Raw genomic sequence first — 20,227 nt, forward strand, 5'->3', positions numbered from 1 at the left:
CTGAGCTATCGAGCAGATTTCAAAGGAACAAGATCTTCCTGTCTATAAATCAGTCCAGATTGGAGTGCATAGAAAGAACGGTTTGCAGAAAAATGCAAGTGAAGTCTGTGTTGTGTGATTATTTTATTAGGTTTATAATGCTGTTTAGCAAATGTTTTTGTTCATTTAACTTAGTTTAATTATATATTATGTGTTGTGTGATTATTTTATTAGGTTTATAATTCTATTTAGCATTTAAAGTCTTAATTTTAAAGCTTTAAAAATAATGTATTAGGTGTTATGACAATTTTGAGAGGGGCCTGGAACCGATCTCCCTCACATCCCATTGACTTACATTATAAACTGGGTTTCAATTTACAACAGATTCGATTTACAACCATTCCTTCTGGAACCTAACCCCGGCGTAAACTGAGGGCTACCTGTATACCAAAATGTGCCTAGATCAATTCTTTGGGTTTTACATTCTGGTGAGGGAGAGACCCTCTGGAAGGACTGCACCTATAGCACTCTCAGCCTGGACTATTATGTGGAGAGAACAGGAATGAATAAAATATAACTTTTATTGGTATAAAACTAAAATTAGGGGCCCAGTGTGAAAACAGATTAAAAACAACTAGAGACCAGTTGACGCTATTCCTGATACTGAATTAGTATTGCATTTGAGATATGTTATATATAAACAGGAATTGAGGTTGTGCGGTTACTATTATACAGAGCCACCACGTTCTATAGCTCAATATATAAAAAAATGAAAATTGAGTAATATGTTATATGGTAAGTAAGGACAATGGTATCCACTATCACTTGCACTTTGTTTGTAATCTGAGATGGAGATATGTACAGATGTTAACACTAATACATGTAATATGTTATGCTTGAACACATGATTAATGTATTGTGATCAAGTCATTTATATGTTGGTAACAGTAGTATGGCCTACTACTCTAAGTATGAAATGAAGGCAATGTAACCACAAAAATAATCTGGGTGTTCAGTTGTTACAATATTGTAGCATTTGCTTGTGTTTAGATCAACATATTTGTAGCCATTGAAATGTAATTTCCACCATATGCCAAATGGCAACACTTTCCAATGGCTTAATTGTACTATAATCTCTGTAACTGGTTATCTCACAAACCTCGTTGTAGCATATAATTGCACTATTAACTGGAATTGCCACAGTTATAAGTATGTATGTTTTGGTTAGTTGTACGTACCAATTTTATTCAATAGTGGTGATATTAAGGTAATAGGATCAGTAGGTGAGATAGATTTGAAAAAGCCCTAATCTGGGCGAAACGCGTCAGGGGTTAGGGAGCTAAAGGGAGCTCCATAGTTTTAAAACTTTACTTGAGATCTGTTGACCGCAATGGCGGTAATTTATTAAACTAATTTTGCACTGTTAATTTAAATTAATTCAAAAACATAGCCACCACGGCAAGCAGAATCAGTTACTGGTTTTGATGTTCCTGATCTTTATTTAGGTACACGTTATAATTACCAGTACCATATTATTCAAAACCGCATTAATCTCAGTTACGGCTGAGCTGCTTGTAAGCGTCACACCACAACACGCTGCTATGTGAATAGTTGCAATACCAGTTAGGATTATATTGTTATTCTAATTTAACAAATACTTTACTATTACGAAAGTACATATTGTAGTTACTTCATAACCACACTATAAGCTGTTGTAAACTGTTCCAGCAATATATAAGCACCTCACATACCGAAAAAAACGCACTACTCTCAGTTACGGCTGAGCTGTTTATAAGCGTCATACTACACGCTGGTGTGTGAATGGTTGCAATACAAGCTAGGACTATATTGGTATTTAAATCTAAATAAGCATTCTACTATTACTAATGTATACATTTTAGCTATTTTATAACTATACTATAATCTGTTGAAAATTGTTCCAGCAATAGACAAGCACCGTATATACCTCATATCAAAAAGCATTACAGGGCATCTCATAGAGATCACAATATTTCAAATTAAGATCCAATTACCTAAGAATGTTTTAATATAAGCCTCAGTGAATTACGTTTTAACACCAGACTTTATTTCAAAGTGAACTTAATAAGAACTGGTCCTACATTGGCAATTTATTAACCACAATACTACTCTCAGCTGAAGTTGAGACAACTACAGAGATATATCATACCCTGTGTTGTAAATTATTACAGTAACGTTCAGAAAACATATGTTTATTTTGATACACAAGAGTATAAGTTGCTGTGAAAATTGTACCCGCAAGATTAGGAATTTAGGTGTATTCAGCATTAAGAAAGATATTATCCCTGAATAATTAGACTATCTTTAGATATTTACTAATTTATAATAATTTATAATAATATTCATACTAATGTGCTGCTGTGTAAAATGGTTGCAGCACCGCTTTAAAACCTATGAAATTTGAGTAGTTCATAGAGATTACTCTATTACGAGCCTATAACTAAGGTGTCTAACGATATATTACTTGCTGCTGTGAAATTAATGCCAGCACCACACTTAAGTCTATGTGCGCTCCATGTAAAGCAGTAATAGACTTATACCGTATTACCTAATTTGAGGCACAGTCCTCTAGAGAGGAATATTACACGAGGGTGACAGCTATGGTTTGCTGTCTGGTGCTTTGATGTTACACACAAGTGATAGTTAAAATTACTATCTCACGTACTGATCCTATTACCTTAATAAAAACCACTATTGAATAAAATTGGTACGTACAACTAACCAAAACATACATACTTATAACTGTGGTGATTCCAGTTAATAGTGCAATTATATGCTACAACGAGGTTTGTGAGATAACCAGTTACAGAGATTATAGTACAATTAAGCCATTGGAAAGTGTTGCCATGTCAACCTCTCAGTGAGAGTATTGATGAAAGTTAGTCTGGAGATGCAGGGAAAGTTTTTCTGTGAGACCATCCAGACTACTGCTAACAGCTCCTAAGCAATCAGTGTTGACGAGTTTCACTGCCTGCTTTCACTCAAGTCCATGTCAGGAGCACTGCTATAAGACTGTCACACTTGAGAGGCTGTGTTCTGTTCCACAGCATGGATCCTCGAGGTAAGATTGTTTTAATTTTTACACATAAAACGCTATAACAGAGTCACAGTGTAGCTCGTTTATACCTTGATAGGATTCAGGGTTAATATCCTCTGAAGGGGGGTTTATTGAACAGTTGGTGTCAATCAGTATTTTAATTATTTACATGCTGCTTTGTGTGATTTTTTTTTTTTTTTCCCGGGACTGTGTGTTTTTGGCTGGAACAAACAGGTTTCACTTTTGTTTTTGAAAGTGTTGCACAGCTCCTATTACTTGCTGTACTTGTAATAACAGGGGAAGTACTGTCTTGCACTCCATGTGACCGGGTGAGGTCTATGTTTATTTCCTCCATTCCGGCTGAGTCTTGAACCTGAGGAGAATGTTTCCTCTGTTAACTGTCTGGGTCTAGGAGGTGGTAAGTGCTGCAGCTATTGGGAGTATAAAGGTGCAGTTTTCTATAATAAAAAAAAGTTTTTATTTGTGTCCTTCTGTGGGTATAACCTGAGCTATGGAGGACTCTGACATGTTAGAAGGTACTCCTTCTCTACTAAATCATACCTGTTTATATTGTGAGGAGGCCGTGGTTTTCCCACCCACTCAATTATGTTTCACATGCCTTAACACCGTTATAAAGTCCAAGAAGGGAGACAAGCCTGCTAAGGCTCTTAGTCCCTCTGAGCCATCTACCTCTCAGGACTCAGTGTCCCGTGAGATTACTACCCTTGCTACATTATCCAATCCACATGCAGTTCCCCCGTAGCACATCTAATCCTCCATCCGAAGGGGGCCTTTTTCTTGCAGACTTTGCCGCACAGTTACAAACGGCGGTGTCTGCGGCCCTCAGTGCATTACCTCGCTCTAACAAACGCAAGAGAAAGGTTAAACGTAGCTCTCCTGACCCGGAGTCCTCTAAATATTTATCGGATTTAGCTATTATGTCCCAGTTATTCAATGGTGAGTTAACCTCTGTAGCTTCAGAGGGTGAACTTTCTGGGTCGGAGTCCTTAGCATCTATGCCTCCTGCTGCGGAGGAACCGTCCTTTAGATTTAAAATTGAGCACTTGTGTTTTTTATTAAAGGAGGTTCTGTCTATGTTAGAGGTTCCAGAGGTTGCACTGCCTGAAGAACCTATGATACCTAAATTAGACATAGTTTACCAAGACAGGAACATTCCTTTGACTTTTCTTGTGCTGGGTTAAGATGGCGAACATTATTAAGAACGAATGGGAAAGAATTGGTTCTTCCTTTTTCCCCTCGTCTACTTTTCAAAAGTTGTTCCCGGACTCTCAACTGGATTTGGGGAGGGGCTCCATTCCTAAGGTGGATGGTGCTATCTCTATGCTTGCTAAACATACTATTATACCTCTTGAGTATAGTTCTTTGTTCAGAGAGACGATGGATAAGAAAATGGAAACCTTTCTGAGAAAGATGTTTCAACATACAGGATTTTTGTTTCAACTGGCGGCTGCAGTTGCTGCGGTTGCCGGAGCGGCAACCTACTGGTGCGACTCCTTGTTGGAACTCAATGAGGTGGAGTCTCCCCTCGAGGATATTCAAGACAGAATTAAAGCTCTGAGAATTGCTAATTCTTTTATCTGTGATGCAAACATGCCAATTATTCGCCTAAATGCAAAGGCCTCTGGCTTTGCGGTCCTAGCCCGTCGGGAGCTCTGGTTGAAGTCTTGGTCTGCGGATATGACTTTCAAGTCCAGACTACTTTCTCTTCCCTTCAAGGGAAATATTTTATTTGGTCCAGGCCTACGGTTATCTGAGGCAAGGGTGCCTTCCTACCACAAGATAAGAAGAACAAGTCTAAGGGACGACAATCTTCTAATTTTTGTTCCTTTCGTTCTGACAAATCCCAACCACAACAATCCTCCTCCAAGCCCGAGCAACCCAAGAGTACCTGGAAGCCGGCTCAGTCCTGGAATAAATCCAAGCAGAATAAGAAGCCTGCCGAAAACAAATCGCCATGAAGGGACGGCCCCCGATCCGGGATCGGATCGTGTAGTGGGTAGACTGTCTTTTTTTCAGACGCCTGGTTAAAGGACGTACAGGATCTGTGGGTCCTGGAGGTGGTATCTCAGGGATACAAGATAGGCTTCAAATCTCCTCTTGAATCTGTCTACCAGACCAGAAAAGAGAGATGCCTTTCTAGGGTGCATTCGGGATCTCTGCTCCTTAGGAGTTGTTGTCTCGGTGCCTATCGAAGAAATAGGTTTGGGGTTTTATTCAAACCTTTTCATGGTCCCAAAGAAGGAGGGAACTTTCGGCCCAATTCTGGACCTAAAATGGGGTGCCAGGAAGGCACAGGGATTGTGCACTCAGGAGGAGTCCTCCCTTCCGATCATTATTATTATTTTTTTTATTTAAAATATTTTATTGAGGAATGTTAGAAATATAACAAATACAAGGAGTCTCATGTCACAATTGCAAAACAACCTTATGCAAATATAACAAACTATAATGACACTACTTCACATTATAGTGATACAGTTAACAATGAAAAAATATTGTTACATTAGGCACAGCAATATTCATTAGTATGGAGTCCACATTTTAAGTTATTTATATAGCTGGAAATAAGTAGCCATTAGCTTGATCCTGTCAGACTAGAAAAACTTTAGAGAAAACTCTGTGGCTACAAAGCGGGCCCATAACGTGTAGATTATAATACATATTTCGGCTCTTACTAAATAAATATAAATCAATATTTTGGAACTACGGGCAATCTTCAAGGCCTTGAAGGCTTGGCCACTTCTGTATTCGTCCCAGTTTATCAGATTCCAATCAGACCATATAACCTTGGTGGCTTACATCAACCATCAGGGGGGGGACGAGAAGTTCCTTGGCGATGTAGGAAGTATCTCAGATTCTGGAGTAGGCGGAGGCCCACAGCTGTTCGCTGTCAGCGATCCACATTCCGGGTGTTATGGCTCAGATTTGTAAGGCGACTACCTGGTCCTCCTTACATACTTTTTCAAAATTTTACAAGTTTGATGTTTTTGCTTCGGCTGAAGCAGCTTTCGGGAGAAAAGTTTAGCAGGCTGTGGTGCCCTCTGAATAGGGACTGCCTCTTTCTTTTTGTTACCTCCTGTTATTCATTCAGTGTCCTCTGGAGCTTGGGTATAGTTTTCCCAACAGTAAGGAATGAAGCCGTGGACTCTCCCTATCTTAGGAAGGAAAACATAATTTTTGCTTACCAGATAAATTCCTTTCCTTCCGGATAGAGAGAGTCCACGGACCCCTCCTGTTTTTTTTTTTTTCTTGTCTATAAGCGGTCCCCTATTTATTTTATTCTTCTGGCACCATTTATACCCTAATGTTTCTCCTATTATTATTATTTTATTATTATCGGTTATTTGTAGAGCGCCAACAGATTCTGCAGCTCTATTAACAAAGGCGGAGTACAATAAAACAATTATAGGGATCAAATGGGTAGAGGGCCCTGCCAAGAGTTGCACTGTTGTAGTCAGCTCTTGAGAAGGTGATCAACAAACCGCTGGACTCTTAGGCTTACATGGTAAGGGGGTTCAGGGGATAGCAATGGAGGAGAGGAACTGGTATAAAGAAAGGTTAGCGTAGGTTGTATGCATCCCTGAACAGTAGAGTCTTTAGGGAACACTTGATGCTTTTAAAACTAGAAGAGAGTCTTGTGGAGCGAGGCAGAGAGTTCCACAAGAGGGGAGCCAGTCTGGAGAAGTCCTGTAAACGGGAGTGAGAGGAGGAGAGTAGGAGGTTATGAGCAGAACGAAGGGGACGGGAGGGAGAGTATCTGGAGACAAGGTCTGAGATATAGGGGGGAGCAGTGCAGTTGAGGGCTTTGTATGTCAGAATGAGAATTTTGTGTTTGATCCTAGAGGCAAGAGGAAGCCAGTGAAGAGATTGGCAGAGAGGTGCAGCAGATGAGCAGCAGATGAAGAGCGACGTGTAAGGAAGATGAGTCTGGCAGAGGCATTCGTTATGGATTGTAAAGGAGCTAGGCGGTAGGTGGGGAGACCAGAGAGGACAGAGTTGTAGTAATCGAGGCGGGAGAGAGTGGATTAAAATCTTAGTTGTGTCTTGTGTAAGGAAGTGTCTAATTTTAGAGCTGTTTTTAAGGTGGAAGCGGCAGGCTTTAGCCAATGACTGGATGTGAGGAGTGAAAGAAAGATCTGAGTCAAATGTGACCCCGAGACATTGGGCATGCGAAGTAGGGGTAATGATGGAGTTGTCGACAGTTATAGAGAGATTGGGGGTGGAGAGTTTAGAAGAAGGGGGGAAGGAAAATAAGGAGCTCAGTTTTGGAGAGATTTAGCTTGAGGTAGTGAGAGGACATCCAGTTGGAGATGTGAGAAAGACAGTTAGTGACACGGTTTAGCAAGGAAGGAGAAAGGTCTGGTGCAGAGAAGTAGATTTGGGTGTCATCGGCATACAAATGATATTGTAAACCATGGGACTTTATTAGGGAACCTAGTGATGACGTATAGATTGAGAAGAGAAGGGGACCGAGGACAGAGCCTTGCGGTACTCCGACAGAAAGTGGTGACTGGGCAGAGGAGGCCCCAGAGAAGGCTACACTAAAGGTACGGTTTGACAGGTAGGAAGAGAGCCACAAGAGGGCTATGTCACATATGCCGAAGGATTGGAGGGTTTGGAGCAAGAGAGGGTGGTCAACAGTGTCAAAGGCTGCGGACAGATAAAGGAGGATAAGCAGAGAGAAGCGGCCTTTTGATTTTGCTGTAAGTAGGTTGTTGGTAACCTTAACAATTGCTGTCTCTGTGGAGTGATGGGGACGAAATCCAGATTGCAATGGGTCAAGGAGGGAGTTTATTGTAAGGAAATGGGATAGGCGTGCATAAGCTATTTTTTCGAGAAGCTTTAATGCAAGAGTAAGGAGGGAAATAGGGCGGTAGTTGGATGGGGAGGTAGGATCAAGGGAAGGTTTTTTGAGGATAGGTGTGACCAGTGCATGTTTCAGCGATGAGGGAAATATACCGGTGCTGAGGGAGAGGTTGAAAGTGTGTGTGAGTACAGGGGTAAGGGTGGCAGAGAGGGAGGGGAGTAGCTGTGAGGGGATAGGGTCAAGGGGACAGGTAGTGAGGTGAGAGCGCAGTATAAGTTCCGAAACTTCTTCCTCAGTAACAGGGGAGAATGAGTTAAGGTTATGTGGATTGTGGTTGATTGAGAGCATTTGAGGGGGTGAGAGAATGGAATTATGTTGAGAGCTGATTTCACTTCTGATGGAGTCGATTTTGTTATTGAAGTGGTTGGCAAAGTCTTGAGCTGACAGAGAAGTTGTATTAGGAGGTGGGGGAGGGCGGAGAAGAGTATTGAAAGTGGAGAACAAACGTTTTGGGTTTGAACAAAGATTAGAGATCTTTCTCCTACTTTTCCTTGTTCCCTCGGCAGAATGACTGGGGTAATGAGGAAGTGGGAGGGATATTTAAGCCTTTGGCTGGGGTGTCTTTGCCTCCTCCTGGTGGCCAGGTGTTGTATTTCTCAACAGTAAGGAATGAAGCTGTGGACTCTCCCTATCCGGAAGGAAAGGAATTTATCTGGTAAGCATAAATTATGTTTTGTTTTTTTCTTTGATTCAGATAGAGTATGCAATTTTAAGCACCTTTCTAATTAATTCCTATGATCAATTTTGCTTCTTCCTCTTGCTATCTTTATTTAAAAAGCATGAATGCAAAGCTTAGGAGCCGGCACATTTTTGGTTCAGAACCTGGGTTATGCTTGCTTATTGGTGGCTAAATGTAGCCACCAATAAGCAAGTGCTATCCAGGGTGCTAAACCTAAAATGGGTTGGCTGTTAAGCTTTACATTCCTGCTTTTTAAACAAAGATAGGAAGAGAATGAAGAAAAATTGATAATAGGAGTAATTTAGAAAGTTGCTTAAAATTGCATACTCTATCTGAATCATGAAAGAAAAAAAATGTGTTTAGTATTCTTTTAAGGGCATTGTGTTCTGATTAGTATATAAGACCCAGTTGGATGAAGAGTATATACTATGCCAATTGCTAAAATATTGTGTGACTGAGGGACTTTTTAGAAATTGGGGGGAGGGGGGGGAACTAGTAACTACAGTTTGCAAATTTGTTGTATTTTCTGTCATTTTATTTTTCTTGTTTTTTTTGTGTGGAAATTCTAGATATAGAAGGATAGTCTATAGTGATAAATTGACTCAACTATGCACCGCTATGTGTTTAACACTTGCAGAGTAGGCTAAAGTACCATTTAGAAGCCCTTTGTTGGGGGTTAAACACATAGTTTTGCAGCATCACTATTGATAAAATGATATGCTCTAATGAATGACAATTTGGCGTTTAAGCTCGTTTTAGGCATACACAACCTATTAGTTTTCATGCATTGTGTTGGAGCTAGTCTTCTGGACCCTTTTTAGCATTGTTGCAAGCAGGACTTTTGTAGCTGATGTTTGTTGTGTGTGTGGTTTTGTATTGTAACCTATCTTGTTCAATTGTAGATTATAATGTCTCTCTTTCTAATGAAAAGTGATAGAGTTCAGCCATAGTGTTTACTGTGCCTCTGTCTGATGTCTCACTACATTTACTATCTACATAGCTTTTAACCCTTTAGTGACAGGGTGAAAGTGCCTACATCGGAACACCCGTTCCGATGTAGACAAATTGAAACTACGCGATCGTGCATACGATCGCGAGATTTCAATTATTGGATCGCATCTGGGGGGCGTCCCTACAACCCTAGGAACGCCCTCCAGACCGCGATCAAGTCCTAGAAGCACAGAAGGCTTCAGGACAGCCGTTTGTTATGACGTGTAATTATGACGGAATAGAACGGCATAACGGCGTTAAAAGGTTAATTAAAGAAAGAAAGGGAGGGGATTCAAACTGACAACAACCTGGGTTTGTAAAATTAATTTCACTTCTTTCATTCTAGATTGACTGGGCAGCCACTATCAGGAAGTCCTGGGACTTCAGTGAAGATGGAGCATATAAATGCCTAACAAACTTCCTTGATGATGGCAAGTTTTTATTTTAGAATAATAATATGCATGGAAATCAATCCATCCGAGCTCTCCATGAAGTTGCATACTAATGTTTTATGGTTGCTTTAGTTACAATGAATATCTATTATAATTTATTCATAACTACAGTATGAGACACAACATAGTACAATATTCATTGTGCATTCACTATTTTACCTGCTTTTCCAATAGTTTTCTCTGAAAATTGCACTTTTGATATTCTTTTATCACACCCTCCTGTCGCCCTGTTTCATACCATACAGTGATTGATCAAATTATTACTGGAACTCATTTACACTTGGTCGTAACTGGCATTCATGCATACACTAATATATCATCTCAAATAATTCCAGATTTAAACTGTACTGGTAGGTATATGTCCTCTGACGACTGAAGAAAAGGTAGAAACACTGCTGTGATAACTTCCCTATTATACCCTGCTGTTCATGCATATGTGTGCAACAATATTCTTTTGAGACTCTAGCAGGAAACGGAGGAGTATATTTATTATAGGTTCTCACCCCCTCAGACTTCTACATCTATCAGAGGATATAAACCCTGCAGAAATAAGGTTCTTTTTAGAAGAAAATATATACTGTAAATGTATGATGATGCACTTAAAGGGATACTAAACCCACATTTGTTCCTTCATGATTCAGATAGAGCATGCAATTTTAAGCAACTTTCTAATTTACTCTTATTATCAATTTTTTCTTCGTTCTCTTGGTATCTTTGTTGCTTTGAAAAAGCAGTAATGTAAGCCCAAATGAACCTTGTAAGCCGGCCCATTTTTGGTTCAGAACCTTGGTAGCGCTTGCTGATTGGTAGCTAAATGTATCCACCAATCAGTAAGCGCCACCCAGGTGCTGAACAAAAAATGGCCCGGCTTCTAAAACCAAGAGGCAGGAGAAAAATTGATAATAGGAGTAAATTAGAAAGTTTTTTAAAGTTGCATGGTCTATCTGAATCAGGAAATAATTTTTTTTGGTTTAGTATCCCTTTAAAGGGACAGTCTACACAAAAAACATAATTTATGTAAGAACTTACCTGATAAATTCATTTCTTTCATATTAGCAAGAGTCCATGAGCTAGTGACGTATGGGATATACATTCCTACCAGGAGGGGCAAAGTTTCCCAAACCTCAAAATGCCTATAAATACACCCCTCACCACACCCACAAATCAGTTTAACGCATAGCCAAGAAGTGGGGTGATAAGACAAAAGTGCGAAAGCATAAAAAATAAGGAATTGGAATAATTGTGCTTTATACAAAAAATCATAACCACCACAAAAAGGGTGGGCCTCATGGACTCTTGCTAATATGAAAGAAATGAATTTATCAGGTAAGTTCTTACATAAATTATGTTTTCTTTCATGTAATTAGCAAGAGTCCATGAGCTAGTGACGTATGGGATAATGACTACCCAAGATGTGGATCTTCCACGCAAGAGTCACTAGAGAGGGAGGGATAAAATAAAGACAGCCAATTCTGCTGAAAATAATCCACACCCAAAATAAAGTTTAAATCTTATAATGAAAAAAACTGAAATTATAAGCAGAAGAATCAAACTGAAACAGCTGCCTGAAGTACTTTTCTACCAAAAACTGCTTCAGAAGAAGAAAACACATCAAAATGGTAGAATTTAGTAAAAGTATGCAAAGAAGACCAAGTTGCTGCTTTGCAAATCTGATCAACCGAAGCTTCATTCCTAAACGCCCAGGAAGTAGAAACTGACCTAGTAGAATGAGCTGTAATCCTTTGAGGCGGAGTTTTACCCGACTCGACATAAGCATGATGAATTAAAGATTTTAACCAAGATGCCAAAGAAATGACAGAGGCCTTCTGACCTTTCCTAGAACCGGAAAAGATAACAAATAGACTAGAAGTCTTTCGGAAATTCTTAGTAGCTTCAACATAATATTTCAAAGCTCTAACTACGTCCAAAGAATGCAATGATCTCTCCTTAGAAATCTTAGGATTAGGACACAATGAAGGAACCACAATTTCTCTACTAATGTTGTTAGAATTCACAACCTTAGGTAAAAATTTAAAAGAAGTTCGCAACACCGCCTTATCCTGATGAAAAATCAGAAAAGGAGACTCACAAGAAAGAGCAGATAATTCAGAAACTCTTCTAGCAGAAGAGATGGCCAAAAGAAACAAAACTTTCCAAGAAAGTAATTTAATGTCCAATGAATGCATAGGTTTAAACGGAGAAGCTTGAAGAGCCCCCAGAACCAAATTCAAACTCCAAGGAGAAGAAATTGACTTAATAACAGGTTTTATACGAACCAAAGCTTGTACAAAACAATGAATATCAGGAAGATTAGCAATCTTTCTGTGAAAAAGAACAGAAAGAGCAGAGATTTGTCCTTTCAAGGAACTTGCAGACAAACCTTTATCCAAACCATCCTGAAGAAACTGTAAAATTCTCGGAATTCTAAAAGAATGCCAGGAAAAATGATGAGAAAGACACCAAGAAACGTAAGTCTTCCAGACTCGATAATATATCTTCCTAGCTACAGATTTACGAGCCTGTAACATAGTATTAATCACAGAGTCAGAGAAACCTCTTTGACTAAGAATCAAGCGTTCAATCTCCATACCTTTAAATTTAAGGATTTGAGATCCTGATGGTAAAAAGGACCTTGCGACAGAAGGTCTGGTCTTAACGGAAGAGTCCACGGTTGGCAAGAGGCCATCCGGACAAGATCCGCATACCAAAACCTGTGAGGCCATGCTGGAGCCACCAGCAGAACAAACGAGCATTCCTTCAGAATCTTGGAGATTACTCTTGGAAGAAGAACTAGAGGCGGAAAGATATAGGCAGGATGATACTTCCAAGGAAGTGACAATGCATCCACTTCTTCCGCCTGAGGGTCCCTGGATCTGGACAGATAACTGGGAAGTTTCTTGTTTAGATGAGAAGCCATCAGATCTATTTCTGGAAGTCCCCACATTTGAACAATCTGAAGAAATACCTCTGGGTGAAGAGACCATTCGCCCGGATGTAACGTTTGGCGACTGAGATAATCCGCTTCCCAATTGTCTATACCTGGGATATGAACCGCAGAAATTAGACAGGAGCTGGATTCCGCCCATACCAGTATTCAAGATACTTCTTTCATAGCCAGAGGACTGTGAGTCCCTCCTTGATGATTGATATATGCCACAGTTGTGACATTGTCTGTCTGAAAACAAATGAACGATTCTCTCTTTAGAAGAGGCCATGACTGAAGAGTTCCAAAATATTGATTGGTAATCTCACCTCCTGAGATTCCCAAACCCCTTGTGCTGTCAGAGACCCCCAAACAGCTCCCCAACCTGTCAGACTTGCATCTGTTGAAATTACAGTCCAGGTTGGAAGAACAAAAGAAGCCCCCTGAACTAAACGATGGTGATCTGTCCACCACGTCAGAGAGTGTCGAACAATCGGTTTTAAAGATATTAATTGAGATATCTTTGTGTAATCCCTGCACCACTGATTCAGCATACAGAGCTGAAGAGGTCGCATGTGAAAACGAGCAAAGGGGATCGCATCCGATGCAGCAGTCATAAGACCTAGAATTTCCATGCATAAGGCTACCGAAGGGAATGATTGAGACTGAAAGTTTCGACAAGCTGAGATCAATTTTAGACGTCTCTTGTCTGTCAGAGACCGAGTCATGGACACTGAATCTATCTGGAAACCTAAAAAGGTTACCCTTGTCTGAGGAATCCATGAACTTTTCGGGAAATTGATCCTCCAACCATGATCTCGAAGAAACAACACAAGTCGATTCGTATGAGATTCTGCTAAATGTGAAGACTGAGCAAGTACCAAGATATCGTCCAAATAAGGAAATACCACAATACCCTGTTCTCTTATTACAGACAGAAGGGCACCGAGAACCTTTTTAAAAATTATTGGAGCTGTTGCTAGGCCAAACGGCAGAGCCACAAACTGGTAATGCTTGTCTAGGAAAGAGAATCTCAGAAACTGATAGTGATCTGGATGAATCGGAATATGCAGATATGCATCCTGTAAATCTATTGTGGACATATAATGCCCTTGCTGAACAAAAGGCAGGATAGTCCTTATAGTTACCATTTTGAATGTTGGTATCCTTACATAACGATTCAATATTTTTAGATCCAGAACTGGTCTGAAGGAATTCTCCTTCTTTGGTACAATGAAGAGATTTGAATAAAATCCCAGCCCCTGTTCCAGAACTGGAACTGACATAATTACTCCAGCCAACTCTAGATCTGAAACACATTTCAGAAATGCTTGAGCCTTCACTGGATTTACTGGGACACGGGAAAGAAAAAATCTCTTTGCAGGAGGCCTTATCCTGAAGCCAATTCTGTACCCTTCTGAAACAATGTTCTGAATCCAAAGATTGTGAATTGAATTGATCCAAATTTCTTTGAAAAATCGTAATCTGCCCCCTACCAGCTGGGCTGGAATGAGGGCCGCACCTTCATGTGGACTTGGGAGCTGGCTTTGTTTTTCTAAAAGGCTTGGATTTATTCCAGACTGGAGATGGTTTCCAAACTGATACCGCTCCTGTGGGTGAAGGATCAGGCTTTTGTTTCTTATTGTGACGAAAGGAACGAAAACGATTATTAGACCTAAATTTACCTTTTAGATTTTTTATCCTGTGGTAAAAAAGTTCCTTTCCCTCCAGTAACAGTTGAGATAATAGAATCCAACTGAGAACCAAATAATTTATTGCCCTGGAAAGAAAGGGAAAGCAAAGTTGACTTAGAAGACATATCAGCATTCCAAGTTTTAAGCCATAAAGCTCTTCTAGCTAAAATAGCTAGAGACATATACCTGACATCAACTCTAATGATATCAAAGATGGCATCACAAATAAAGTTATTAGCATGTTGAAGAAGATTAACAATGCTATGAGAATTATGATCTGTTACTTGTTGCGCTAAAGCTTCTAACCAAAAAGTTGAAGCTGCAGCAACATCCGCTAAAGATATAGCAGGTCTAAGAAGATTACCTGAACATAAGTAAGCTTTTCTTAGAAAGGATTCAATCTTCCTATCTAAAGGATCCTTAAAGGAAGTACTATCTGCCGTAGGAATAGTAGTACGTTTAGCAAGAGTAGAGACAGCCCCATCAACCTTAGGGATTTTGTCCCAAAACTCCAATCTGTCAGATGGCACAGGATATAATTGCTTAAAACGTTTAGAAGGAGTAAATGAATTACCCAAATTATTCCATTCCCTGGAGATTACTTCAGAAATAGCATCAGGGACAGGAAAACTTCTGGAATAACCACAGGAGATTTAAAAACCTTATTTAAACGTTTAGATTTAGTATCAAGAGGACCAGAATCCTCTATTTCTAATGCAATTAAGACTTCTTTAAGTAAAGAACGAATAAATTCCATTTTGAATAAATATGAAGATTTATCAGCATCAAGCTCTGAAACAGAATCCTCTGAACCAGAGGAATCATTATCAGAATCAGAATGATGCTGTTCATTTTAAAATTCATCTGAAAAATGAGAAGTTTTAAAAGACCTTTTACGTTTACTAGAAGGAGGAATAACAGACATAGCCTTCTTAATGGATTTAGAAACAAAATCTCTTATGTTAACAGGAACACTCTGAGTATTAGATGTTGATGGAACAGCAACAGGTAATGTAACATTACTAAAGGAAATATTATCTGCATTAACAAGTTTGTCATGACATTCATTACAAACAACAGCTGGAGGAACAGATACCATAAGTTTTACAGTAGATACACTTAGCTTTGGTAGCTCCAGCCCCAGGCAGGGATATTCCAGAAGTATCTTCTGACTCAGCTTCAACGTGGGACATCTTGCAATATGTAATAGAAAAAACAACATATAAAGCAAAATTGATCAAATTCCTTAAATGACAGTTTCAGGAATGGTAAAAAATGCCAGTGAACAAGCTTCTAGCAACCAGAAGCAATAAATAATGAGACTTAAATAATGTGGAGACAAAAATGACGCCACATCCGGAACGCCGACACCTTTGGCGCAAAAAACGTCAAAAAAATGATGCAACTTCCGGCGACACGTATGACGCCGGAAACAGAAAAAAAAATTTTGTGCCAAAAAAGTCGGCGCCAAGAATGACGCAATAAAATGAAGCATTTTCAGCCCCCGCGAGCCTAACAGCCCACAGGGAAAAAGTCAAATTGATTAGAATAAAATGATTTATTCATATGCATTATCCCAAATATGAAACTGACTGTCTGAAATAAGGAACGTTGAACATCCTGAGTCAAGGCAAATAAATGTTTGAACACATATATTTAGAACTTTATATAAAAGTGCCCAACCATAGCTTAGAGTGTCACAAAAAATAAGACTTACTTACCCCAGGACACTCATCTACATGTAGTAAAAAGCCAAACCAGTACTGAAACGAGAATCAGTAGAGGTAATGGTATATATAAGAGTATATCGTCGATCTGAAAAGGGAGGTAAGAGATGAATCTCTACGACCGATAACAGAGAACCTATGAAATAGACCCCGTAGAAGGAGATCATTGAATTCAAATAGGCAATACTCTCCTCACATCCCTCTGACATTCACTGCACGCTGAGAGGAAAACCGGGCTCCAACCTGCTGCGGAGCGCATAGCAACGTAGAATCTAGCACAAACTTACTTCACCACCTCCATACGAGGCAAAGTTTGTAAAACTGATTTGTGGGTGTGGTGAGGGGTGTATTTATAGGCATTTTGAGGTTTGGGAAACTTTGCCCCTCCTGGTAGGAATGTATATCCCATACGTCACTAGCTCATGGACTCTTGCTAATTACATGAAAGAAATTGTTATTGTTTAAAAAGATAGATAATGCCTTTACTACCCATTCCCCAGCTTTGCACAACCAACATTGTTAGATTAATATACTTTATAACATTTAAACCTCTAAATTTCTGCCTGTTTCAAAGGCTCTATTGACAGCCTCTTAATGACATGCTTTTGTATTTGCTTTTCACAACTGGAGACTGATAGTTCACATGGGCCATATAGATAACAATGTGTTCACGCCCGGGAAGTTATTTAAGAGTTGGCACAACACAGTACTAAATGCAACTCAATAGATTTTAAATAGTCAGTCATGTGATCAGGGGGCTGTCAGAAGATGCTTAGATACAAGATAATCAGAGGTAAAAAGTATATTAATATAACTGTGTTGGTTATGCAAAACTGGGGAATGTGTAATAAAGGGATTATCTATCTTTTAAAACAATAACAATTATATTGTAGACTGTCCCTTTAACTAGCTGTCAATTTTATGGAGACTTTCCAGATACAAAGGTACCAATCTTACTATAAGTCTTCTTTTTTTTTTTTTGCAGGCATAAATTATTATGAAAAGGAATCTGGACGAGCTGACAAGCCTTACACGAGCCATATCTCTCCATACCTCCACTTTGGTCAAATTAGCCCACGCACAGTGTTACAGGAAGCTTATTTTACTAAAAAGAATGTGCCAAAGTTTTTGAGGAAGCTGGCTTGGCGAGATCTAGCTTATTGGCTTCTTGTCCTGTTCCCTAATATGCCAAGAGAGCCTGTGAGACCTGCATATAAAGTACGTAGACCTTAGGTTTAACCTTGTGCATCCTGGAAATTAAAAACCACTCATTTCAGTTGTATGGAGGGACATAGCAAAATCTAGCATGTAAAACTGCAGGTAGATAATACATTGTAATGTACAGGATACTTGTCTGTATTCATACTGGGCTAGATTACAAGTTTTCTGTATGAAGAATATTGGAATGTGAAATTTTCATAACTACCGTCGGATTTGCGCACAAGCGACAAGTGTTAGGTTTTTTTCTTCTCTGCTCTCTATTGAAGTCTTTGGGGGGAGAAGACGTTAACGCGATATGCTAAGTCCTTTGGTTTGCGTGCATCGGGTTTCACTCGCGTGCAAACTTTTTACTTTCAACTTGTAATAGGCTAAGCCATTAGAACATGTCATTTTAAGACTATGGACCCTAAATTACACACAGTAGAAGTACAGCTCGGGGCCCACAGAGCACTGCTGGTCAAAAGCAGTATTTCTACTGTGTGCTTAACCCCTTTGTAGGGGTAAAACGCACAGTAGTCTAGGGTTAATAGCCTTAAAATTACATGATGTAACGGATTAGAGCATGCATTTTTTTTATTTTTATTTTTTAACTATAATGGCACTTTAAGCATAACTGGTATAAAAAAGAATGTTGCCCATATTTTTGGAACTAGGATTTTTTTGGTAGCTATATGAACTCTCAATGTGTTCTTTTTAGTCTGTTCTGTATGGCAGCTTGAAGGTTTTTTTAATCCAAAATAATAGCAAAAAACAATTATTTCAGAGTCAGCGTTGGAGCAGTGACCTCACACATCTGAAGGCCTGGCAAAAGGGACAGACTGGCTACCCCCTGGTTGATGCAGCAATGAGAGAACTTTGGCTAACAGGCTGGATGAATAATTACATGAGACATGTGGTTGCTTCCTTTCTAGTAGCTTATTTACACCTCCATTGGGTACATGGATATTGTTGGTTTCAGGTAGGTTTTTCAGTAGAATTCCATAACATAAAAGGAGACTCATAAATAACTGTATTTTATTTTGTGTGAAATGTACTTCGGATGCGGAGCTTACCATTTGAACTGCATTTACGGATTATACGAACGTAGGAAATATGTTTATTGTGTAGCAGTATATGTATGTATGTATGTATATATCTCTCTCTCTATCTCTCTCTCTCTATCTCTCTATCTATCTATCTCTCTCTATCTCTCTATCTCTATCTCTATCTCTATCTCTATCTCTCTATCTCAGTGACGTCTGAGGCTGGTGAGGCAGTGGCTAGGATACACCTTCATTCTTTAGATATCCTTTGTTGAAGAAATAGCAATGCACATGGGTGAGCCAATCACATGAGGTATTTATGTGCAGCCACCATTCAGCAGCTACTGAGCATATTTAGATATGATTTTCAACAAAGGATATCAAAAGAATGAAGAAAATTAGATATTAGATGTAAATTGGAAAGTTATTTAAAATTGCATGCTCTTTCTAAATCATGAAAGAAAACATATGGGTTTCATGTCCCTTTTTAAATGGTGTCTTGGAAAACTGGTCAACTTAGTAAACATCTGATTTTAGTCTAAAAGGATTGTAACAGAGACTCTTGTCAGATAACAAAATGCTTGCTCTGATTATGAGATCTAGAAATCCAGGCCCATTAAAATATGTTTAAAACATACTTTTTACTTTAATGCTGCAAATTATGCGTATAGATTCTTTCATTATTCAGTAAATATAGAAATGTCTTGCTCCAGTGGCGGCTGGTGAAATTTAAAGATGGTGGGGTGCTTGACCCTACCCCTTTAAATAAAGCCACACCATCAGATGGCACTACCAATTCATTAATTAAATAAATAAAAGGTAGACAGAAACACAGAAAAGCACTCGGGGGGGGGGGGGGGAGGGAGAGAGAGACGGGGAGAGAGAGACACAGAGGGTTAGAGAGAAAGAGTCACAATCACACACACAGGATTAGAGAGAGAGAAAGAGAGAGACACAATCACACACAGAGGATTAGAGAGAGAGACACACACAATCACACACAGAGGGTTAGAGAGAGAGAGAAAGAGAGAGAGACACAATCCTACACAGATGGTTAGAGAGAGAGACACAATCACACACAGAGGGTTAGAGAGAGAGAAAGACAGAGAAAGACACATTCATACATAGAAGGTTAGAGAGAGACACAGAATCACACACAGAGGGCTAGAGAGAGAGAAAGAGAGAGAGACACAGAATCACACACAGAGGGCTAGAGAGAGAGAAAGAGAGAGAGACACAATCACACACAGAGGGCTAGAGAGAGAGAAAGAGAGAGAGACACAATCACACACAGAGGGCTAGAGAGAGAGAGAGAGAGAGAGACACAATCACACACAGAGGGCTAGAGAGAGAGAAAGAGAGAGAGACACAATCACACACAGAGGGCTAGAGAGAGAGAAAGAGAGAGAGACACAATCACACACAGAGGGCGAGAGAGAGAGAGAGAGAGACACAATCACACACGGAGGGCTAGAGAGAGAGAAAGAGACAGACACAATCACACACACAGGGCTAGAGAGAGAGAAAGAGAGAGAGACACAATCACACACAGAGGGTTAGAGAGAGAGAGAGAGAC

The 20,227-nt window shown here is 39.6% G+C and overlaps 1 protein-coding gene across 2 annotated transcripts in view; it reads left to right on the forward strand.

Annotated features, from left to right (window-relative positions):
* Positions 1-20,227, forward strand: part of LOC128647945 (deoxyribodipyrimidine photo-lyase) — a 65,029-nt gene that overhangs the window by 12,003 nt on the left and 32,799 nt on the right. For both annotated transcript variants that reach the window (XM_053700628.1, XM_053700632.1), the window contains 3 exons: positions 9,959-10,043; positions 17,394-17,626; positions 18,393-18,587. In XM_053700628.1, coding sequence (XP_053556603.1) covers positions 9,959-10,043; positions 17,394-17,626; positions 18,393-18,587 — 513 coding nt within the window. The remainder of the gene's footprint in view (positions 1-9,958; positions 10,044-17,393; positions 17,627-18,392; positions 18,588-20,227) is intronic.

Source organism: Bombina bombina, chromosome 1, assembly GCF_027579735.1.
Source record: "Bombina bombina isolate aBomBom1 chromosome 1, aBomBom1.pri, whole genome shotgun sequence".
Lineage (NCBI taxonomy): Eukaryota > Metazoa > Chordata > Amphibia > Anura > Bombinatoridae > Bombina > Bombina bombina.